The sequence below is a fragment of the Orussus abietinus genome, unplaced genomic scaffold (assembly GCF_000612105.2).
Source record: "Orussus abietinus isolate OABI.00-Male unplaced genomic scaffold, Oabi_2.0 scaffold202, whole genome shotgun sequence".
Lineage (NCBI taxonomy): Eukaryota > Metazoa > Arthropoda > Insecta > Hymenoptera > Orussidae > Orussus > Orussus abietinus.
In genome coordinates, this window is record NW_019396013.1 from 71475 (window position 1) to 90233 (window position 18759).

Here is an 18759-nt window from a genome sequence, read left to right on the forward strand (position 1 = left end):
GGGCGCATCACGCTTCACGGATTCACGATGTTTTCCCAATAATTCAAGGCGTGCCTCGGGTGACGATGTACCGCCGCAAAGGACGAGAGGATAGGGACGAGACTATGACTTATTCATGAGTTCTGATATGTTACCGGCCCTCAGCTTCCTTTGATAATTATTAGCATCAATGGCCGACACTTTGCGAGCCGCCGAAACGAATAAAAGGAGGAAAAATATTAAATACCTAATAAACTTCAACTTTCTCCAACCAATCTATCTCGTTTCTCAGGGCGCATGCAGTTTAACTGCGAACGGCAATTGCAGCTGAAACAGTGTCTGACATCAGCCGACACCGGAAATTGGTTGCACCGTGAGAATCCTGTGAGAAGTTAAAGTCACGCCGGAAAATGAACGATTAAACAAATGCCGATTTGCCCCAATTTCCGGTCGACCGTTTGGATTTTCTATCATTACGCGGTGCGTAATTTCTGACGGATGAAAGAAAAAAGTGCAAACGGAATATTACGCAGCCAATAAACGCGTGACTACCTCAATGATCCAGCAATCAATCTTCGAGCAATTTCCAGCGTTATTAAGGTGACATGAAATTGGTATCCGGGGGCCAATCGCTTATGAAACTTTTCCTCGAATTGGATGTACTGAATCGTTTGAAATTTTACGCCCTAAGGAAGATCCCGCCACTCATGAAATATCATTTTTTTAAATGCAATTTGAAAAACAGTACGTATAGAAATTAAAAAAAAAATTGAAATACACTCAGTTTGGAGAAGAGTTTTATAAACGAGATTCATTATATCACGTTTTTATGCCACCTTAAAGTCGAGGAAAATTTCTACATTGCAGAGGAAAGGGTTCAACCGGACTTTATTGAAACAAAATAAGAAGGAAGGTAAGAGATTCAATGAATGCCGATTTCCCTCGGTGCCCATCGATCGCCTCGATTTTCCAGCATCACTGTCGAAGGGAATCTCCGCGTGGATCTCTCGATCTCTCCGAGATCCCCGGGCCTTAGAAAGTCGCACGACTCTGTCGGCAGACTCGGCTATTACCGGCAGTTTCCAATTTGCACGGCACGTGGTGACGGTTGCCGTATGGACACGCTCAACCTGCAGAAATTTATTAGTGACTCGTCGATTTCTAGTTATTCCGGCAGAAGCGAAGGTGCCGCGTCGAGACGACTGGGATCTGCAAGCGGAGCCGCCATTACTTACGCCCCTCGATTATCCGCCGATCGAACCTATCGAACCCAAAGTACCCTCTCGATAATAAGTAACTTTCATTTCCTCCCCCTTTGGCAATCCGCCCGCATCTGGAGAATTGATCCGAAGGATCGCGGATGCATCCGATCGGCACGTATCGATCGATACCGGGCACGCTCGAGAAGTCTTTACCACTTACGCCGTTAAGAGAAAAATATAAATTTATAACAGTTTTATTGGAAGTTTCAGTTAAACGCGGTGTACTGATTATACAACATATTTTCAAATAATATGACACAAATGTATTAATTTCCCTGCGCAATTTCACAATGTTATAACGGGATATTTTAAAGTTATACATCTATTTAGAGGGGTTTATAATCCAGTTTTAAGAACTCGGATTTATACAATTATTATGATACTATGTACTATAGGGGTATGAATTTCATGAATATTTTTCAGTGCACGCAGGGAATTGGGGATGTGCGAAATTCACAGTCGGGTACCAATTCGCGGATGCATCTTCAGAGATGCCAGAAGTTAGGCGGTTTAAAAAGCGATAAGGTTATTTACAAAGTAATAAGTGTAAATTAATTACGATGAGTTTCATTAATATTTTTAAGAATGTACGCAGGGAATTGCAAATGTGCAAATTCACGCGTACCAATTTGCGAATGCATCTCGAGTGGTGTCAGAAATCACGCGGTTTAACTATGACAGGAAATTGATTGACCGACGGATGTCGAGAGCGTAGAGAGTCCGCGAAAACCAGTGAAATCGGACAAACGGCACGAGTAACACTCTCGGGGAGAAAATTTTCTTTGACAAATCGCCGGTATGTACCGCGCGGCATAGAGGCATTATACCGACGTTACGATGAGATTTGTCACTTTCATGACGGTAGAAAGTTATGCCGAGTGCAACTCGCTGTCTGCGAAGTGCATCTCCCCAGCACTCTTCCCGAGTGCATCCGACGTTACTTTCTGCGAATTTAATCATTCTACGACATGACATGACACAGTCTGATGTGATGATAATTTATATTATGATATATAACAAATCTTATTCTTGAGAATAGACGTCCAAGTAAACGTCATAAAGAATAACATGTACTGAGAAAAAAAAAAGTTGGTTCATTCGAAGAAATATGTATTGTAGCAATGAAATCCTGCGACCAAATACGTCAAAAGAAATGTCAGATTGAGTAAAGAAAATTCCTTTAAATTAACATCAATTTTTTTTTTCAGGATCAGATAAGTCTATTCTTGTGGATGTATAATTGTGCTTATTATTCCTTTTACTACGTTTTATGCCCTGAAAAAAATGTCCATTGAACCAGAGAAATATCTCTTTGAATGGTAACAATGAAATATTTTGTTAATTCAAAGAATAATTGTTTGATTCGAATAAAATCGAATAAATCGGATGTGACGTTTCTTTGGAATCGTGACAACTTATTTGAGCCAAGTGATTATTTTTTTAATTAAATATATATTTCTTTGGTACTATTACTTTGATTCAATGCAGTGTAGGACTCTACTGAAGGTACGTGCAGCATTACGAGATGTTCATCCCGCTGTCATAATTTCAATTAAATGACTCCCAGAGCACGAAGTGACGGAGCAAATGCACCGGAACAGGCGGAACACAATGCAGCCGGGATGAGGGGAAAAATGGCGCGTAATGCGGCGTAAAAAATCCCGGCATAGAATCTCCTCCGGGATCTGGCGTTCTCCTGTCGGATCCAGGACTTTAGTATGCCCGTCGATCGGTTTATTATTCCACGGGAGTCTTTAAAGTAATGCCCATGCTTGCAGGACACGCAATGCAGGCGTGACGTCCGGCCTCTCCTCTCGCGCGTATCGATATGTATTTTCTGTTGGAATCGTAACTACTAGAGAGAGGGTTACATCGCCGTACCGAAATTCGTGACGGGACTCGCTTAGCGAGCCGCCGAGGAAATTTATTCTAAAATGGGTAAACAATAGAGACAAGGGGCAAGGAGAAATAAATCGAACTTCGATTCTCTCGTGTGCCGAGCTAAACGTACTCTACGGGTACCTATTCTGGCACTTATCGTGTACATCTCTATATCTGCTACATATCTTTCGCAAATATGCTCCACGTTCGCATATGAAATGGCGACAATATTTACACTTCTGTTGAAACACTCGGCGAAAAGGTTGGTCTCGTTCCTATAGTCATTTAAGTGCCGTTAAATGAAATCTTTATTTCTTTTCGGAGAATCAAGATGAAAGTATCAATAGAAATATCTACGACCTTACAGGTCTTTTAACCATTTTATAAAGCACATTGTCTCTGAATTTGTTCAAAGGATTATGAGAAAAATATCAAAATGCGAGGAAATATCAGTCGAACTTGGAATCTTATGCATCCTTCTGAAGGTTCAGGTATCGATACGTCGCAGCCTTCTTCGCTCTCTTGCAACTTTTTCAGAAAGACGATGGAACCAACCGAACACCTCCGTTCAACAGATCCATAGCATAAAAAAAATTAAAATGTTTGGGAAAACATGTCAAGTTTGAAATCTTTTGCATCCTTCTGAATGTTTAGGTATCGATGCGTCGCAGCCTCCTTCACTTTCTTCCAACTTTTTCAGAAAGACGATGGAACCGATCGAACACCTCCGTTCAACAAGTCCGTAACATAAAAAAAATTAACATTTCTGGGGAAACATGTCAAGTTTAAAATCTTTTGCATTCTTCTGAATGTTTAGGTATCGATGCGTCGCAGCCTCCTTCGCTCTCTTGCAACCTTTTCAGAAAGACGATGGAACCGACCGAACATCTCCGCTCAGCAGGCTCGTAATAAAGGTGTTTCATACCGTACCGACCGAGCGTGCGTTAGCCTCGCGAAAAGTCTCCTCGTGCACCTCGGCGCGTTAATTAAAGCTCCCTCGCAAACGAGGCTGGGCAACCTACGCACGCAAGAAGGTGAGCCCAGAATGCAAATGCGTTTTTAATGACAACCGATATATTTATATCCGTTCGGTGTGCGTACCAGAAGGATCCTTGACATACGCGGCGGTGCCCTCGCACGAGGGCGAGCGCGTGCATGCGTGCATACGTGCGTACGCCATGCATATGTACGAAGTTATACGTAACGATCGCGGATAACCATAAAGGTGCGTACACGTGCCGAGCGATGGACGGCAATGACAATGTGTTTCGGAATGTTATGCTGCTACGTTTAACGACGAACACGCGTTACTCGTACAGCATACTGAACGCAATGGCGTTCAGCTGTGTCGCCTTCGAGGAAAATGAGATCGATGAACATTATTTCGAGATAATTGGTTTTACGAATTTCTAAATTAAGATCGAGTCAGATCCCGATGACTGCTACATTGAGAAAAAATTGTCATTAAACGAAAGGAATATTTCATTGAATAGTACCAAATAAATATTTCGTTAATTCAAAGAAATTCGACTCAAATAAAACTCGAATAAATTTCATGCAACATTTCTTCGGAATTATCACAATTTATTTCAGTTTGAATATAATAATTGATCTTTAAATTAATTAAATCTTTTTTCTGGATTATTCAAAGAATTATTTGCTTGGTTTAATGTTTTTTTTTTCTTTTCAGTGTAGAGACTGATTTTAGAATGTGTGCTTCCAGTGATCTGCAACGTGAAGAAATTACACGATAAGAGTGTTCTAAACCAAAATAAGTCATTAATATGGATTCTCGGGATTATTCTAGACCATTCCGAGAATACTGTTGATTTTTGGCAATCTTTTGCTGTTTCATTCACTACTGACAGATGGGCTGAATTGCTGATTAGTAATTGATAAGGCCAATCAAAACTGTGACGGAAGTAAAGTTTATGTTTCAAGCGTAGTCCCGATTGGTTTTTCATCTTCGATTCGTTGACGCGCCGCGCTTTGTGCGACACCTAACGCGTTCACGTGGTTCCGACTTGATTATAATTACTAAGTATTCAATTACATACTAAACACCTAAATATTATTTAGAATTAAATATTGAGTATCTAAATATTACACAAAGAGGTGTCGGAGCCCCGGAGTCCCAGAAGCTAATTTTCGTGGTCCATATTGCTTCCGAGGTGGTCCAAGGGCGTCGAAAATCGGTCAGGAGAGTAGCAGCCTCCGAAACGGTAGACTCGTAAATTTCTCTGATTAGCACCGTACCGACGATCGCCGTAAATTAGCAATATAACCGGCCCGGAGAGCTGACCCAATAGCCTGCCCAGAAAGACGCCATCATCCGGCATCCTCTTCATCGCCGATGGCTCCCCTTCTTCTCCCGACAAAATTGAAAGTCCCTCGCGAACTCGGAAAAAAATTGCGCGAAAAATCCGTGCACATATAAATCAGATAACCGCGCTCGGGTTTATCTCGCGATGAGTTTGGGAGCGCAGTCGGCGAGGTCGAGATTTCTCTTAAACACACGGAGCCGCAGCGAAGTGGGACGTCCTCTCCTCGAAGGAAACGCCGGGCCGTGCGGTTCACGGGCTGCAGGATGCGGGTGCGAGAGAGAGCGCGCTAGCGGCTAAGTCGCGAGTGCGAAAGAGACAGAGCGAGCGGCGCGGCAAAGGCCCCGATGCCTGCCCTTACAGAGCGAGCGGTCTTTAGTCGCTCGGCAAAGTGCTTCATTCGCGGCCTCGGCCGTATACCTACGTGTATACCTCCTCCGTGGCTTAACTACCCAATTAGTAATAATTACTCTTGGGCCTTAATGACTAATGGCTAAATCAGGACCAGTCCTGATTCCTCGTCGAGCCTTGCCGCGGCCGATTATCGATCCGATGCCTAATTGTCGATAAATGAATTTCCTTACGTGCCGTGCACCCACACATGGACAGGCATATACACAAATACTTGTATATAAATTTCTATACGCCGCAAATTTATACATAACCTCGCCGATCCGTATCGGGCTTTTCATTCAGCTAACATTATCGCCGCGCGGCGGTAATCGGTTACGATTATCAGATCGTGAGGCCGTGGGGCCTGGGGAAAGGGCGATTAAAAGCAACGAAATGAGATAAAGTTAAAGAAGCGGCGGTTTCTTGAGGAAGAATGCAAGGCGGGGGCGAGGTAGTGAGAGGTTCGCGGAATTCGACTCGCGACCGCGTCCTTTCGGTGTTGCGCGCGTATGCAAGCGCGAGATCGCTATCTTCGCCCCTTAATATTGCCGTTTAAGTTTATTAAAGCGCCGGTAGAGGCGCGCGCGACCGCCGGAAACCCAGCGCGCCGTAAACACGCCGAAAAAACTGGCCCGTCCGCGAAAATCAAGACGTAATAAGTTTCAATTAAAGTTAAATTTAAGTGGCTCGTAAAAAGGTTCGCTGGCCCCGAGCGCCCGCTCGAGCGTGCAGCCGAGTTGAGCCGAAGCGAACCGAGTCCTGACGAACGCGATCCTGAACGAAGAGGATGAATGTTTATGGCCATTGGGTGTTATCGGACACTTTTTGCAGCTTCTACGTTGTCCGGATTGCCCGAAGAAACCTACTTCGAAGAGACTTCGACTTGAGGGGAAAATGGAGGGTAACCATCCCTCCAGGAAGCGAACCCACGGACGAGCTCTGAACTTATGGTCGATACCACCACGTTTGTTACCCTTGATAACAGGAATGGCTTTTCTCGCGAGATACTTCTACTCGGAAATTTAAGATGGGGTCTATACAAGCAATAAGTTGCCAACGAATTGTTTCTGCTTCAGGTTGTCAGTCGAGGATGTCGAGAATCTGTCCGTTGAGAGATTTGTGCTTCCTGTTAGCGAAGAGACACTTTGCTGATAATGTATAGTATAGTTCTTGCATTTACGAATTAGTAATGAATCGAGAATTCGCAAAGTTGTATACAATTTTAATAAAATTAAAAAATTCGGTTAAATAAATTCGTACATTGAAAACTGTCTGTCTGTTTCTGTACATAGCGACATCTATATATTAACTAGACCAAAGGGCCTCATTCTTCCAGCTTCAAGAGCTCCCAAGAACAATTTTTCCATTTTCATTCTCATCGTAAAATCTAAATGACAAAATTTCTCGTTCGGATAATAACAAATACCTTCACGAATTAATTAATTCCTGGCGACCGTTCCTCGATTGAGAATTCGTAAAATTCACTTTGCACAATTTAAAATAAAAATTCCGATAAATATAATTTACGAAAATAAAAATTCATAAACTGCTCTGTATGTCTATTCAATTTCACGTGTAGCGACTGTTCGACTGAAGAATCTCATTGTTACTATACACCCTTCAAAGACACTCTCATTTCCCTCTTTGTTCATTGTAACGAGATTATCTTCCTTGAGATGAAACAAAAAATGTATTTACATATGGTGAGATTTAGACCTATCTCGTTTTTTTAGGGCAAATCGGGGGAATCGAGCGAGCTTCCGAAGACATTCCCGTGGGCGGCGAAAGCTCTGCTCTGTACCGGGCCGGTACTTTCCTCCTTGTTCGTTGTAACGAGATTATCTCCCTTGAGATGAAACAAAAATGTATTTATATATGATGACATTTAGACCTATTGCGTCTTTTTTGGGCAAATTGGGAGAATGGAGCGAGCTTCCGAAGACGCTTCCGTGGATGGCGAAAGCTCCGCTCTATACGGGGCCGGTACTTCCCTCCTTGTTCATTGTAACGAGTTTATCTCCCTTGAGATGAAACAAAGAATGTATTTACATATGGTGAGATTTAGACCTATTGCGTCTTTTTTGAGCAAATCGGGAGAATCGAGCGAGCTTCCGAAGACGCTTCCGTGGGCGGCGAAAGCTCCGCTCTGTACTGGGCCGAGTCCGCAACTAATCGGGCGGTAACGAGTCTCGATACGTTACCGGCTGGCACGTGGTAATTAATATCGCCAAGATTTACCGCGTCGAGGGGGGCACTCGCGAGAGGAGCCTCACTCGGCTCCTCGGTGAGTTTACTTTTACTATCGCGTGTCGTCGTGCTCGGACTCGATTTACGGGACACGCCTCGCCGACGACGAGCGAATTAAAACTGGGCGATCGTTCGCCGATCCTCCGAAAGGGGCAACCTCGGGCCCCGCCGCGACGATATCCCGGTGCTCGCCACCAGCCGAGGAACTCGCCATCGATCTCCGCTTTTTCCAACGTCTAATTGATTTCTCCGCCGCGAGAGGTCGCCGCCGACAGGAGCGACCGATCTCTCGCGGGCCGAGTCGCACTCTGCGAGTGCCTTTCTAGGGACATAGAAAAAGCCACTTGATGCTGGAACGCAGTTTCGAGAGACGTTAAATAGTATTTGAAATGGAGCACGGAAAAAGTTACTTAGGGCCGATAGGAGCGACCGAACTCTTGGGAGCGAGCCGGACCATCCTAGCTGCACTCTGCGAGTACTGTTCTACCCTGAGAAATAAAATTCACCGAACCACTCGATTATTTCTTCAAATAGTACCTAAGACATATTTTCTTGACTCAAAGAGTATTTAATTGACACATAAGCGATTCTTAATGGGCTAACGATAAATCCGATTCTTTTCTGCCGAAGTCTGCCGAAGAATGATTTCGCGAGGAATTACCTGTATTCACTCGGAAATCAGTAAAAATGATTTCCTTCTTTCAAAGCCGATTGCCTTTGATTTCATATGATAGACAAGAATGCAATTCGGTAACAAGTGACGTTCGGCCTTAAAATTGTCACAGTGTTTTGGTGATTTCCAATGATCTCCAGCTGATCTCCACATGAATTCAAACGTTAAAATCCACGAGTTTCTGAGTGAATATCCTTTTGCGATTTCGGAAACGCGTCTCTTGGATCAGGATGTCACCCACCGCGGAAACATCGGCGATCGGCGACGAACCGCAAAGAAGAAATCCGGTCACGATCGGTCTGCGGCTCGTCTCGCGGCGCGGACGATGATCGTCGCGGACGCGCCGCGACGACCGGCGTCGACCGTTCGCCCACGTAGGGTGTAGAGGCGATCCCGTAGGACCGTTACTTCCCGGTTGTTATCCTCGTATCGGATTACCACCGGAGGGTTCTCTCTCGGAGAGATATACCTCGAGGTAAGGATGATCCTTTCGCGCCGCGACGCCGCCACCGGGACGATGTCCCGTCATCGGGACAAATCGCTGCGGCGCATCCGCCGTTGCGTCCACGAATTGAGACGCGAAGAAAATGACAGAGACCCGTCCGGGGACTCTCTTCAAGGCCGGGACAGCCTATCTCGAAACGGGTTGGGGGTATAATTCTTAAGGAAAAAAATTAAAACGGAATTAAAAAGTCACCCAAGGTACGTCATCGCAAAAATCGAGTCCTTAGTAAACATCGCTTTCGAAGACTATTTCCTGTCTCGGTGTGAAAGAATTTTTTATTTTAAAAGAAATAATGTTAAATTAGCCGAGTGAAATTCTGGGATCCAAGTAATGTTAAGTCAATTGTGCCCGATGAATTGAACGTACTCAAATCTTGAAACGTATGTCTCGACATAGCTTAGTAATCATATTTTCACGCGACTTTCGATTATCAGTCACTCTGCCTTGTACAATTTACTTAACGTATATTCCTCAACCCATTCGCGAAATAATTTTTCATTAAAACGAATTTTGCAACCCAACGCCCCCGTAAATAATGTCAATTTTTTATTTTACCTCTTTCAAGGTTATGTCCAACGTTATCTTCCCTATCACAGCACGTATCACTTGCAGTTTTAGGAACTAAAACCGTCATCGGTACGTTATCGCCCCCCATCACGGAAATTTGTCGAAGTTTTAAAATTTATGTACAACGTGAGCCAAATAAAAATCCAAGCGGTTACATTTAACAGTATATCCTGTACGGAGAGAGAAAGAAAGTTTGAGAAAGTTGCAGGCGATTTCGGGGACCATTTTGTTAAGACCCCGTTACTTCTCGGTCATTACCCGCTGCTCGATTTACCATCGGCAGAGTTAATCCATCTGGTCCACATCGAGCGGTTGCGGTGTTACGAAAGGGCCATTCTATATANGGACACATTTTTTTTCTAATGAAATTTCATGAGCTTCACATTTTTCCTTAGGGCCTCTATAATGATGTGTTGAAGTTTCGAATGATTCGGTGCACCCAATTTGGAGAAATATTTTAAAAAATATTTTGACGTTTCGATATACATATATATAGAATAACCCTTTCATAACACCTTAAGGCGAATTGAGACACGAAGACGAAGAACTGCGAGAGGGTCGTGGGCGCCCTCGAAAGATATGTATTTTCCTATGTAAGTACGTACTCGCGTGTACGTCGCTCTTGCGAGTACGTACGGAGGGGACTAAGAGAGAGAGCTCGTGCTCCCTCCGCCTCGGCACCGCGAATCGTGACGTTCCTTTAATAACAGTTATCGACTCGGCGGAGCACTTCCCGCTGGTGAGTCGATAAGTTAAAGAGAAGATTATCATCTTTGTCCCGAGAGATTCGTTCGGGCCGCTCGTTGGAACGTCGGCCAAACGTCGCCCGGCAATCGGGACACTCATGCGAGTCGACAAACATCGCCTCCGATTTTGCGTAACGAGGTGATGACTCTTCTCGTTCCTTAAGCTCTTTTCCCAGCCGGATATCACCGATTAACGAGATAGCTGCAACGAGATGAGCTCGATATCTTGAAAGAAACCATTCGAGTTGGAACTTCCTAGGAGTCATCGAAACACTTCTACACGTTGTGAAACCAAGTGATACCTGTGGCAACGATCACCCAAGAAAATCGAGTTGCTCTGAATATTCGCGACGGTGCATCTGATGCACACAAAAAGAAAATTTCCTTCGATGAACAAATTTGACTGACTCCATTTGACCCATCTCGGATAACATTTCACGCGAGTGACCAACCTCGTTAGCGTCAATCGACTAAAATGTTTTACCTTAAATTATTTGACTTATTTCTTCCAACATTTCAATCAATAATCTAAATATTTTGGTTAAACGCGCCAAATTACCTTAATTCAACATTTGATGGAATCGGCCAAAACTTACCAGTTTAATCATTTATTCGCGTCACCCAAACACTTAGTCGTCCTAAATTACCCAAAATTGCATCGCTTCTCAATACTTCTCCACCTGTGCATGCATCGATGAATGCACCCATGCTCCGACCAGACTCCACGCGTCTTCGACAAACTCCCCTCGCTCGTTCCACGGAAAAGTGGAATGAACGACCATTTCCACGTCTTGTCATATTCCGCGTGTCGGCTGACGCACACCTTGCGGAGATACACGCGGAACACCCACGGGTGACGCGGATCTGCCGGACATTAAGCGTAGGTAGGTAAGCGTACAGGTGTAAGCCGCGAGTACGCAACCCGACCGCGTTATGGAATCTTGTAAATTATTGCGGACGCTAAGTGGTGAGTGCCCCTCCACCTTTGCAGGGTGCAGGCAGGGTTAACGGAGATAAGTCCGTATTTCAACGGGCGTTAACGTCGGCACGTTTCGCCCGCGAGTTACGGGAGGTGCACCTTCGCCCTCGCTCGTGTTGGACGCGTACTCGCGCGTACTCGAAAAACCTCGCGGTACACGGTCCCTCCGCTGGGGGGCGAAGAGGAGGGTACGGGTAAAGTATCGTTGCTAGAATCCCCCGAACGATCGCCAGGAATGCGAGCTTCTTTCGCCTCGTTCGTTGCATAGTAAACGCGCGCGGAAGGTCTCGGGCCAGCCGATGCACTTTGCGTGCACCGCGCAACGAGTCTCACGATTAAAAAATTCCACCGCGGGAAGTGCTCCCTTTCTTTTCGGGTCCGCTCTCGAAGCCATTTTTTTTACCATCAACCAAGAAAAACATAAAGAGTCGCGGTCACGCCTGGCGAGGTAGCATGATTAGCCATTATGATTCGCAATTGCGATTTAATGCGCTCGCTTTGGAACGGAAAATCGTAAACGCACGAGATAAAGCTACGCTTTTGGAGCCGAAGGTACCTTGTACAACCTTTGTGCCCTGGAGGAAGATCCCACGATTAAAAAATTCCACCGAGGGTTATTAAAATATGAACTTGCTCATTTTTAACATCCCGTGTGTAGTACTAGCATCCCCCATAGCGACTTCGCTGGCAATGTGCAGAAGCAAGTGGAATTCGAAATGTATAACCTTTCTTTTTACTCCTTTTCCCTCTCCGAAGGGTTAGTTAAGGCGAAATCCTGAAATTGGTTTTTCGGCATTTGGATGTACTCTTTTTTTTAAGTATAAACCAAATCGATATCCCTTCGGACATTAGGGATATTAAGAAATTTGTTGAAAACACGTTTACCCCTTTTCACCCTCCTTGGGATTAAATGTTGGAAAATCCCTTTTTAGCGAGCACCTACGTTATGAACTAGATTCCCCCAATTTTTCAGATTGTCGAATTTTAAAATGCATTCGTGAGAATGAAAAACCTTATTTTTAAGATCGATCGATGCCGTGGGAAAGACGATCGACGATCGACGGCTTTAAATCGCCACCTTGTGCCACATGTCATGATGCTTAATGTTAAAAGTCAAGGATGTGAGACGTCAGGAACGTACTGTTGGTACGTGGCGATAATTGCCTCGATGCTTGACGTCCATTATGGTTGACCAACCATGTGATTCGTTTTTTCCTTTTACGTAAGTGACACATCCACGTCTATATGGGCGCGTCTATTGTCTCGCTGACGAAATACTTTCGTTCATAATGGGAGTCTAGGATTCACCGAGAGTGTCGAGTAGGAAGGCATTCATTTTTCGCAAGGGCGTTACGTAAAGGAGTATATATCGATCCTCGGAAGGCGCTTTTGTTGTATTGCCGCGTGCTCGCGCACGTATGGCACTCGTAAAAGGTTAAACGAAGACGTTCCTCCTCGTTGCATCACTCGAGATAAGACTTTCACTGAGCTCTCGTGGACTCGTAATGCGACGAAGGAGAGATGTCTCTCATAGCTTTGCATCTTAAGGAGGTGACTAATTAAACGATTCGACTTGTTACGTCGCTTCGGCATGCACCGGTCGGCTCATAACGGCACGTCGTGTTGCACCGAGCCAATGTATGCCACACATCCTATCTAGAAGGTATCCTGATCAACGATACAACAAATGACCATTTTATGCGATAGACCAGGTGTTTATGCACATCTTATCAGAACTTATCGGAGAAAAGGCCGCCATAGTATTTGTAAATTTAAATTTACTCGTTTGGAATAAAAAAATGTGTCCAATTTGCTCGAGTTTTATCTTTTCAATGAAACGTTAAGTGAAATGGTATCTTTTTCTGATCAATGATACAACAAATGAATATTTTGTAAGATAAACTTGAGGTTTATGCACGTCATTTTTTATGCACCATTTTATGCGATAGACCAGGTGTTTATGCACGTCTTATCAGAACTTATCGGAGAAAAGGCCGCCATAGCATTTGTAAATTTAAACTTACTTGTTTGGAATAAAAAAATGTGTTGAATTTGCTCGAATTTTATCTTTTCACTGAAACGATAAGTGAAAAGGTGTCTCTTTCCGATCAATGATACAACAAATTAATATTTTGCAAGATAGACTTGGGGTTTATGCACGTCTTTCGGAATGTTTAATTGAAAAGGTCGCTGCGAGATGTGAAAATCTAGATTTAGTTATAGAATAAAAGTCTGGCGAATTTCCTTCAATTTTTAAGTTCTCGGTGAAATATAGGAATTGTGAACAATAGTTAATAGTGACTCGTTAAAAATGCTAGTATTCTCTTTTCACTCAGCGCCTGTAAGTCGCTTTTACCTGTAGGTAAAAGTGTATCTCGGAGGTGTAGAAAGGCGAAAGAAAGAGTGTCGTCAGTCTTCCGGAGTTTGACTACTTAATTAAGAGAAAGATTTCCTTGGAAGAGTCGTTTCTCAACGCTGGTCGTAAAACTGCTGATCGGCTACGTCTTTGGATCTCTTTTCTCTCGTCCGAATGCCAACTACTTATGCAAACTGAAAGAAATTTCACACGAGAGCTGAACCATTAAATGGGTTCAGAAAAGGCGTTGCTAAACGGTCAAGTTCAACTTTAACTCTTCAGGTAGTGCTCGGTTTCGCAACACTTTATTTTATTTGTGTCGCCTCGAGGTTCTGTATTTCCGGAAGGTCAAGTTGAATTTCCTTTTCGATATTCTGTCCTCCAACAAGGTCAAGTGCAACTTAACTGATTGCGATAACCCTCGGTTTTGAGACACGTAATTATCTCAGGTGTACTTCCGGATTCTGCAATTCTAAAAAGTCAAGTTCAAGTTTACCTCTTCAGATAGTACTTGACTTCACAATTCCTGACTCTGTCGACTCCACTTCGAAAATCTGTATTTCTAAATGTTCGAATTTAATTCCATCGAGTCAGCTATTATCGCAACGGTGATTTTATTGATTTGACTTCCGAGTTTCATATATCTAAAGAGTTAAATTCAATTTAAATACTTCGCATAATATTCAGCTTCGTTACCCTCGATTTTGTTGGTTCCGTTTCATTTTTATAAGTCCTCCTTTCGACCTTTTACGTCCTACTTTATTCGAATGAGGTCCTACTTTAGGTCTACCAGGTGAAGAAACGGAATTGTCTGCCACTTTTAAAGTCTAAAGTAGGACCACAAACATATCCAAGTACATCGTGTCAAAACCATTTATTGTAAGAGCTACAATTGAAGGTCCTAAGTAAGATAAAAATGTCGACTCGAGCAGTTTCCCCAATTCGGATGAAATTCGGTTTCGCGACCCTCGGATTTGCTGGTTACACCTGTACGTTCCGCATGATGCATCGCTCCGTTATTATCGTTACCTACCTGAAAGCCTTTGAGAGACCGATGGACTTTGATCCTGCGTTCGTGCATAGGTATGACGACCAGAACCAGGATGAGGATGAGCTCGGTATCGAGACGCAAGATCTCTCGCCGTCGGAGTTCGTACGAGCTCGAGAATGACGAGTGGATGCATTAACGTTCGCTCGAGCATCGCGAGTTCAATTACAGTCATCGGCCGATAAGGTAGGTACCGACGCACCGGTCTTAGAGGCGTATAACGAAGGGACTTACCGGCAGAAGGAGTAAGGACGACGGCGAATGCCTCGCAGCAGCTTGCCTCAGCCTCAGGAAGTGCAGAAGAGGATCCTCGGATGCCCTGAGCTGGTCCAGAGTCCTCCTGGCTTCTGCATACTTCTCCAAGTACTCCCAATAAGACTCCCAGAAGGAGGGTGGAAATAATTCACCTGCGATTGCAAAACACATTAATGTCATCCCGAGCCATTTCACGATACGCGCGTGTACGTGCATGCACCCTAACTTTACTTATTGGAAAACGCTCGGCTTTATACTGGGTGGCTGTACGCCTCATATTTTTACGCGATCCGAGTCTATGCAACCCGAGGCGGGCGAAACGTTCGCACAACGAGGAAGAAACGAAGAATTTACGCCAAGAAATTTATGCATACATGCGCATTCAGGAAAGTTATCATGAGCTAAAATATTATGCACTGACAAAGAGTGTCTTCGCGTGATCGACGAGCGACCGTCTCGTTAAGAAATTACAGCTGAAAATTAACCTCCTCGTTTCTGACAAGTCATTTCCTCATTTCACTAAATTGTAATACAATAATGCGACACGAACATTAAAATTCGATAATTAAGATTAATATTCATAAAAGATCCCTTGATACCAAGTGGTTGATCCATATATTATACTTCCCTAAATCATGGACGATTAGTCTTTGGTTTTTTGATAAAAGTGTAAACGCGATCACGGTTGAAGCAGGTTTTGTAAAACATACCCGACATACGACATATCCGAGTCGAAATGTGGATTCCGCTCAGAATCTCTAATTAGATCTTGTAGGAAGATATTTCGAATTTTTTCTCCTTGTAGGCTCAAGCCAGAATTTATTTCGAATTAAATAGGTCGTACAAGGAAAACGAACTTAAAGAGTGAAGTAGGATCGAAAGAGGGGTTAGAATACGCAGATTTAAAGAACTAAACTTTCGACTGGGATAGATTGGGTCGATTAGAGATGTTCGGATCCCAGTTACATTACGGCCCAAGGAGAGGTGGTTAAATAAAATATCAAAGTCGAGTGAAATACGGAGAAGTAAGCCGCGAGGGCGATTCGATCTGGCAAGTCGTGTCCCGGTCCTTAGGGCGTGTCCCGAATGTCTGTTACGATTTAATAAATGCGAGAGAGTGGCCCTAACCGCTCTGGATAAGGCAGATTAGATTGGAGTCCGCCCGACCGCGGACTCTTAGGACTTACTCGGCTTAAAGGTCCCGGCGTCCCAATTCTCGAATGTCCCCTGGATCTGAAAGCGAACAAAAAGACGCCCATTAAATTGCTTCAAAATACAATGACCAAGATATAAGGGATACCGAAGAGGGCCATGTATTATACATGAAGACCAAGTTCAGGAGGGGCGATGCCTGTACCAGTTTTCAGCCCAGAGTGGGGTAACCGACACGGAAAACGCTCGTTTTATGATCCCACTCCCGGTGGTTGTTCTTTGTGCCAGAGTGGTGCACCTATGCTCCCGTGTTACCGGTACCAAAAGCGCCCTTTCTAGGGTACCCCGAGTTAACGGGCGCATAACGCACGCCCTGGAAACGTCATTTAACCCGAGGTTTAACCCCTCGCCGTACAAATTAGATCGGCAAAATTCGGACCTAACTTGTATGGCACGACGTTCATCGGAGGAATTAAAGTGATCCTTTGAGATTTTTGGAAAACAAACCGAAATGGTAAAGAAAGATGCTCGCAGAATGAGAAAATTTCTTTCATCCGAAATTGTGATCACGAATCTGACTCGTGATATTCATGTCTGGCCCAAAATTTCTATCACGAGTTACACTTGTCAAAACACGGCAAGGGTTAATCAGGGCTTCCCAGTGCAAGTTTTGAAGGCTACATGTTCTTAACATATTCGCGACCGCCGACGTGAATTCACGTCTTTTCAAGTTCTATTCCTGGTTGCCGCTGACGTGAATTCATGTCATTTTAAATTCTATTCCTGATTGCCGCTGACGTGAATCACGTCAATAAACATACACGATACAAGTTTGCGGCAACCAGTTTCAGAATTTCATTATTTTCGCCGGTACTCAGTATTTGAAACGGAAAAAATTTGCCGGTCGCGAATGTGTTAAAAAGAAAAATCGATTCTTGAGTCGATCTGTTGGGCTATTCCAAAAATTTTGTCGTTTTTTCGCAGTTTTTAACAGCGTCAAATGGATTGCCAGAAAACAATAGAATTTTCAGAATGGCCTGATAAAACGGATTGGCGAGAGTTAATTCCTTGAAAGATAGACTTGAACAGAATTTATCTTCTGAAAGTATACATTAAATTAGTCCAATTTCTGCTTCCGCCCCCACTGTATGTGGACGCTATGCAGAGTTTGATAAGTGGATTTTAATGGAGACAGCTGATTTCCCGTAGCCAAAATCAATCAAGCTGGACATAGAATTTGAGTACACCAGAGTAATTTTAAATTTCCGACACCACTTGGACGCTTTAGAATAATATCATTTTTAGAAAATGACAATTACAATTAATGCGACAAAAAATTGCAGTCCATAGAGAAAGGAGTTCTACGATCTTGAAGGAAAGGATCGAATTGCAAAATAATGATACATCTTCCATAAATATGTTTAACATTCACAATAAATTATATATGTGACATTTTTTCGCAGTCCACTTGACTTTAACTTGCCAACACTTGAAGTACTGATATTTCTTACAAAATCAATTTTGCTGGAGTCAAACAAAAATTAGTTAAAAAGAGATGTTTAGAGTGCCGCAATTAATTTCGTATGGAACGTATGTTTTTCCCTTAGTATAGTAAATTTGATTCCGTAAGTGAATTATTCAACAGAAAGCCGATAATGACGCTATTAGTCCGTTAGAACAATATCGGCAGTTAAGTGTTACGTGCCGATTCCGCAACAGCCGTAGCGGAGGTATATCGATCTTCGGCGTAATAATTAACGCCCACGCTCATTGTCATTAAAACTAGGTCAATTCGTGCCAATGGAATTCCTTAACAAGATACACCGCCGACGGCTGGAGAATGCGATTCTTATCGTGAGTATTACTTGAAATACAAGTGCTTTGGAGTCGCCGCTTGTTTCGAATTCCCCAACGCCGATACAAGTTCTTAGGCTTAAGTTACCTGTTAACGACCGATAACGAAATCGGGAACGAACTTGGTTCCCAAACACTTTCCCACCACGTACCAACATAATCCAGGGATTATCGAAACTGTACAAATCGATAAGTCCAAATGTGACGCCGAAATCACGTTCTACTTATTTCGTTAATTTCAGCATGTCACTCTACGTCGCACTGAATTTTCGAAGCAAATGGAAATTTTTTGTTTTTGTTTCACTGCATTAAAACTTCCCTAAAAATAAAACCTAAAAAGACATCAATTTCGTCCAGAATTCTGTACAAAAACTTATCATGTAATTCTGATTATTCTGTCACCACCAGGCAACCCTTTTCACAAACCGAAGATTTCCAAAAGTGATGCCGGCAACCTGGTTTCTAAATAAGAAAGTTTGGAGAACACATTTGCTTTTCGTGGTTACCATTGATACAAACTTTCATTGTTCGGCACGCAGAA

General features: G+C 43.4%; 1 protein-coding gene across 2 annotated transcripts in view; it reads right to left on the reverse strand.

Annotated features, from left to right (window-relative positions):
- Positions 1 to 14710: 14710 nt before the first annotated feature.
- LOC111674374 overlaps positions 14711 to 18759 on the reverse strand; it is an 81731-nt gene continuing 77682 nt past the window's right edge. For both annotated transcript variants that reach the window (XM_023434586.1, XM_023434587.1), the window contains exons 5-6: positions 16400 to 16445; positions 14711 to 15364 (exon numbers count right to left, since the gene is read on the reverse strand). In XM_023434586.1, the coding sequence (XP_023290354.1) occupies positions 15165 to 15364; positions 16400 to 16445 (246 nt within the window). In that variant the 3' untranslated portion in view covers positions 14711 to 15164. The remainder of the gene's footprint in view (positions 15365 to 16399; positions 16446 to 18759) is intronic.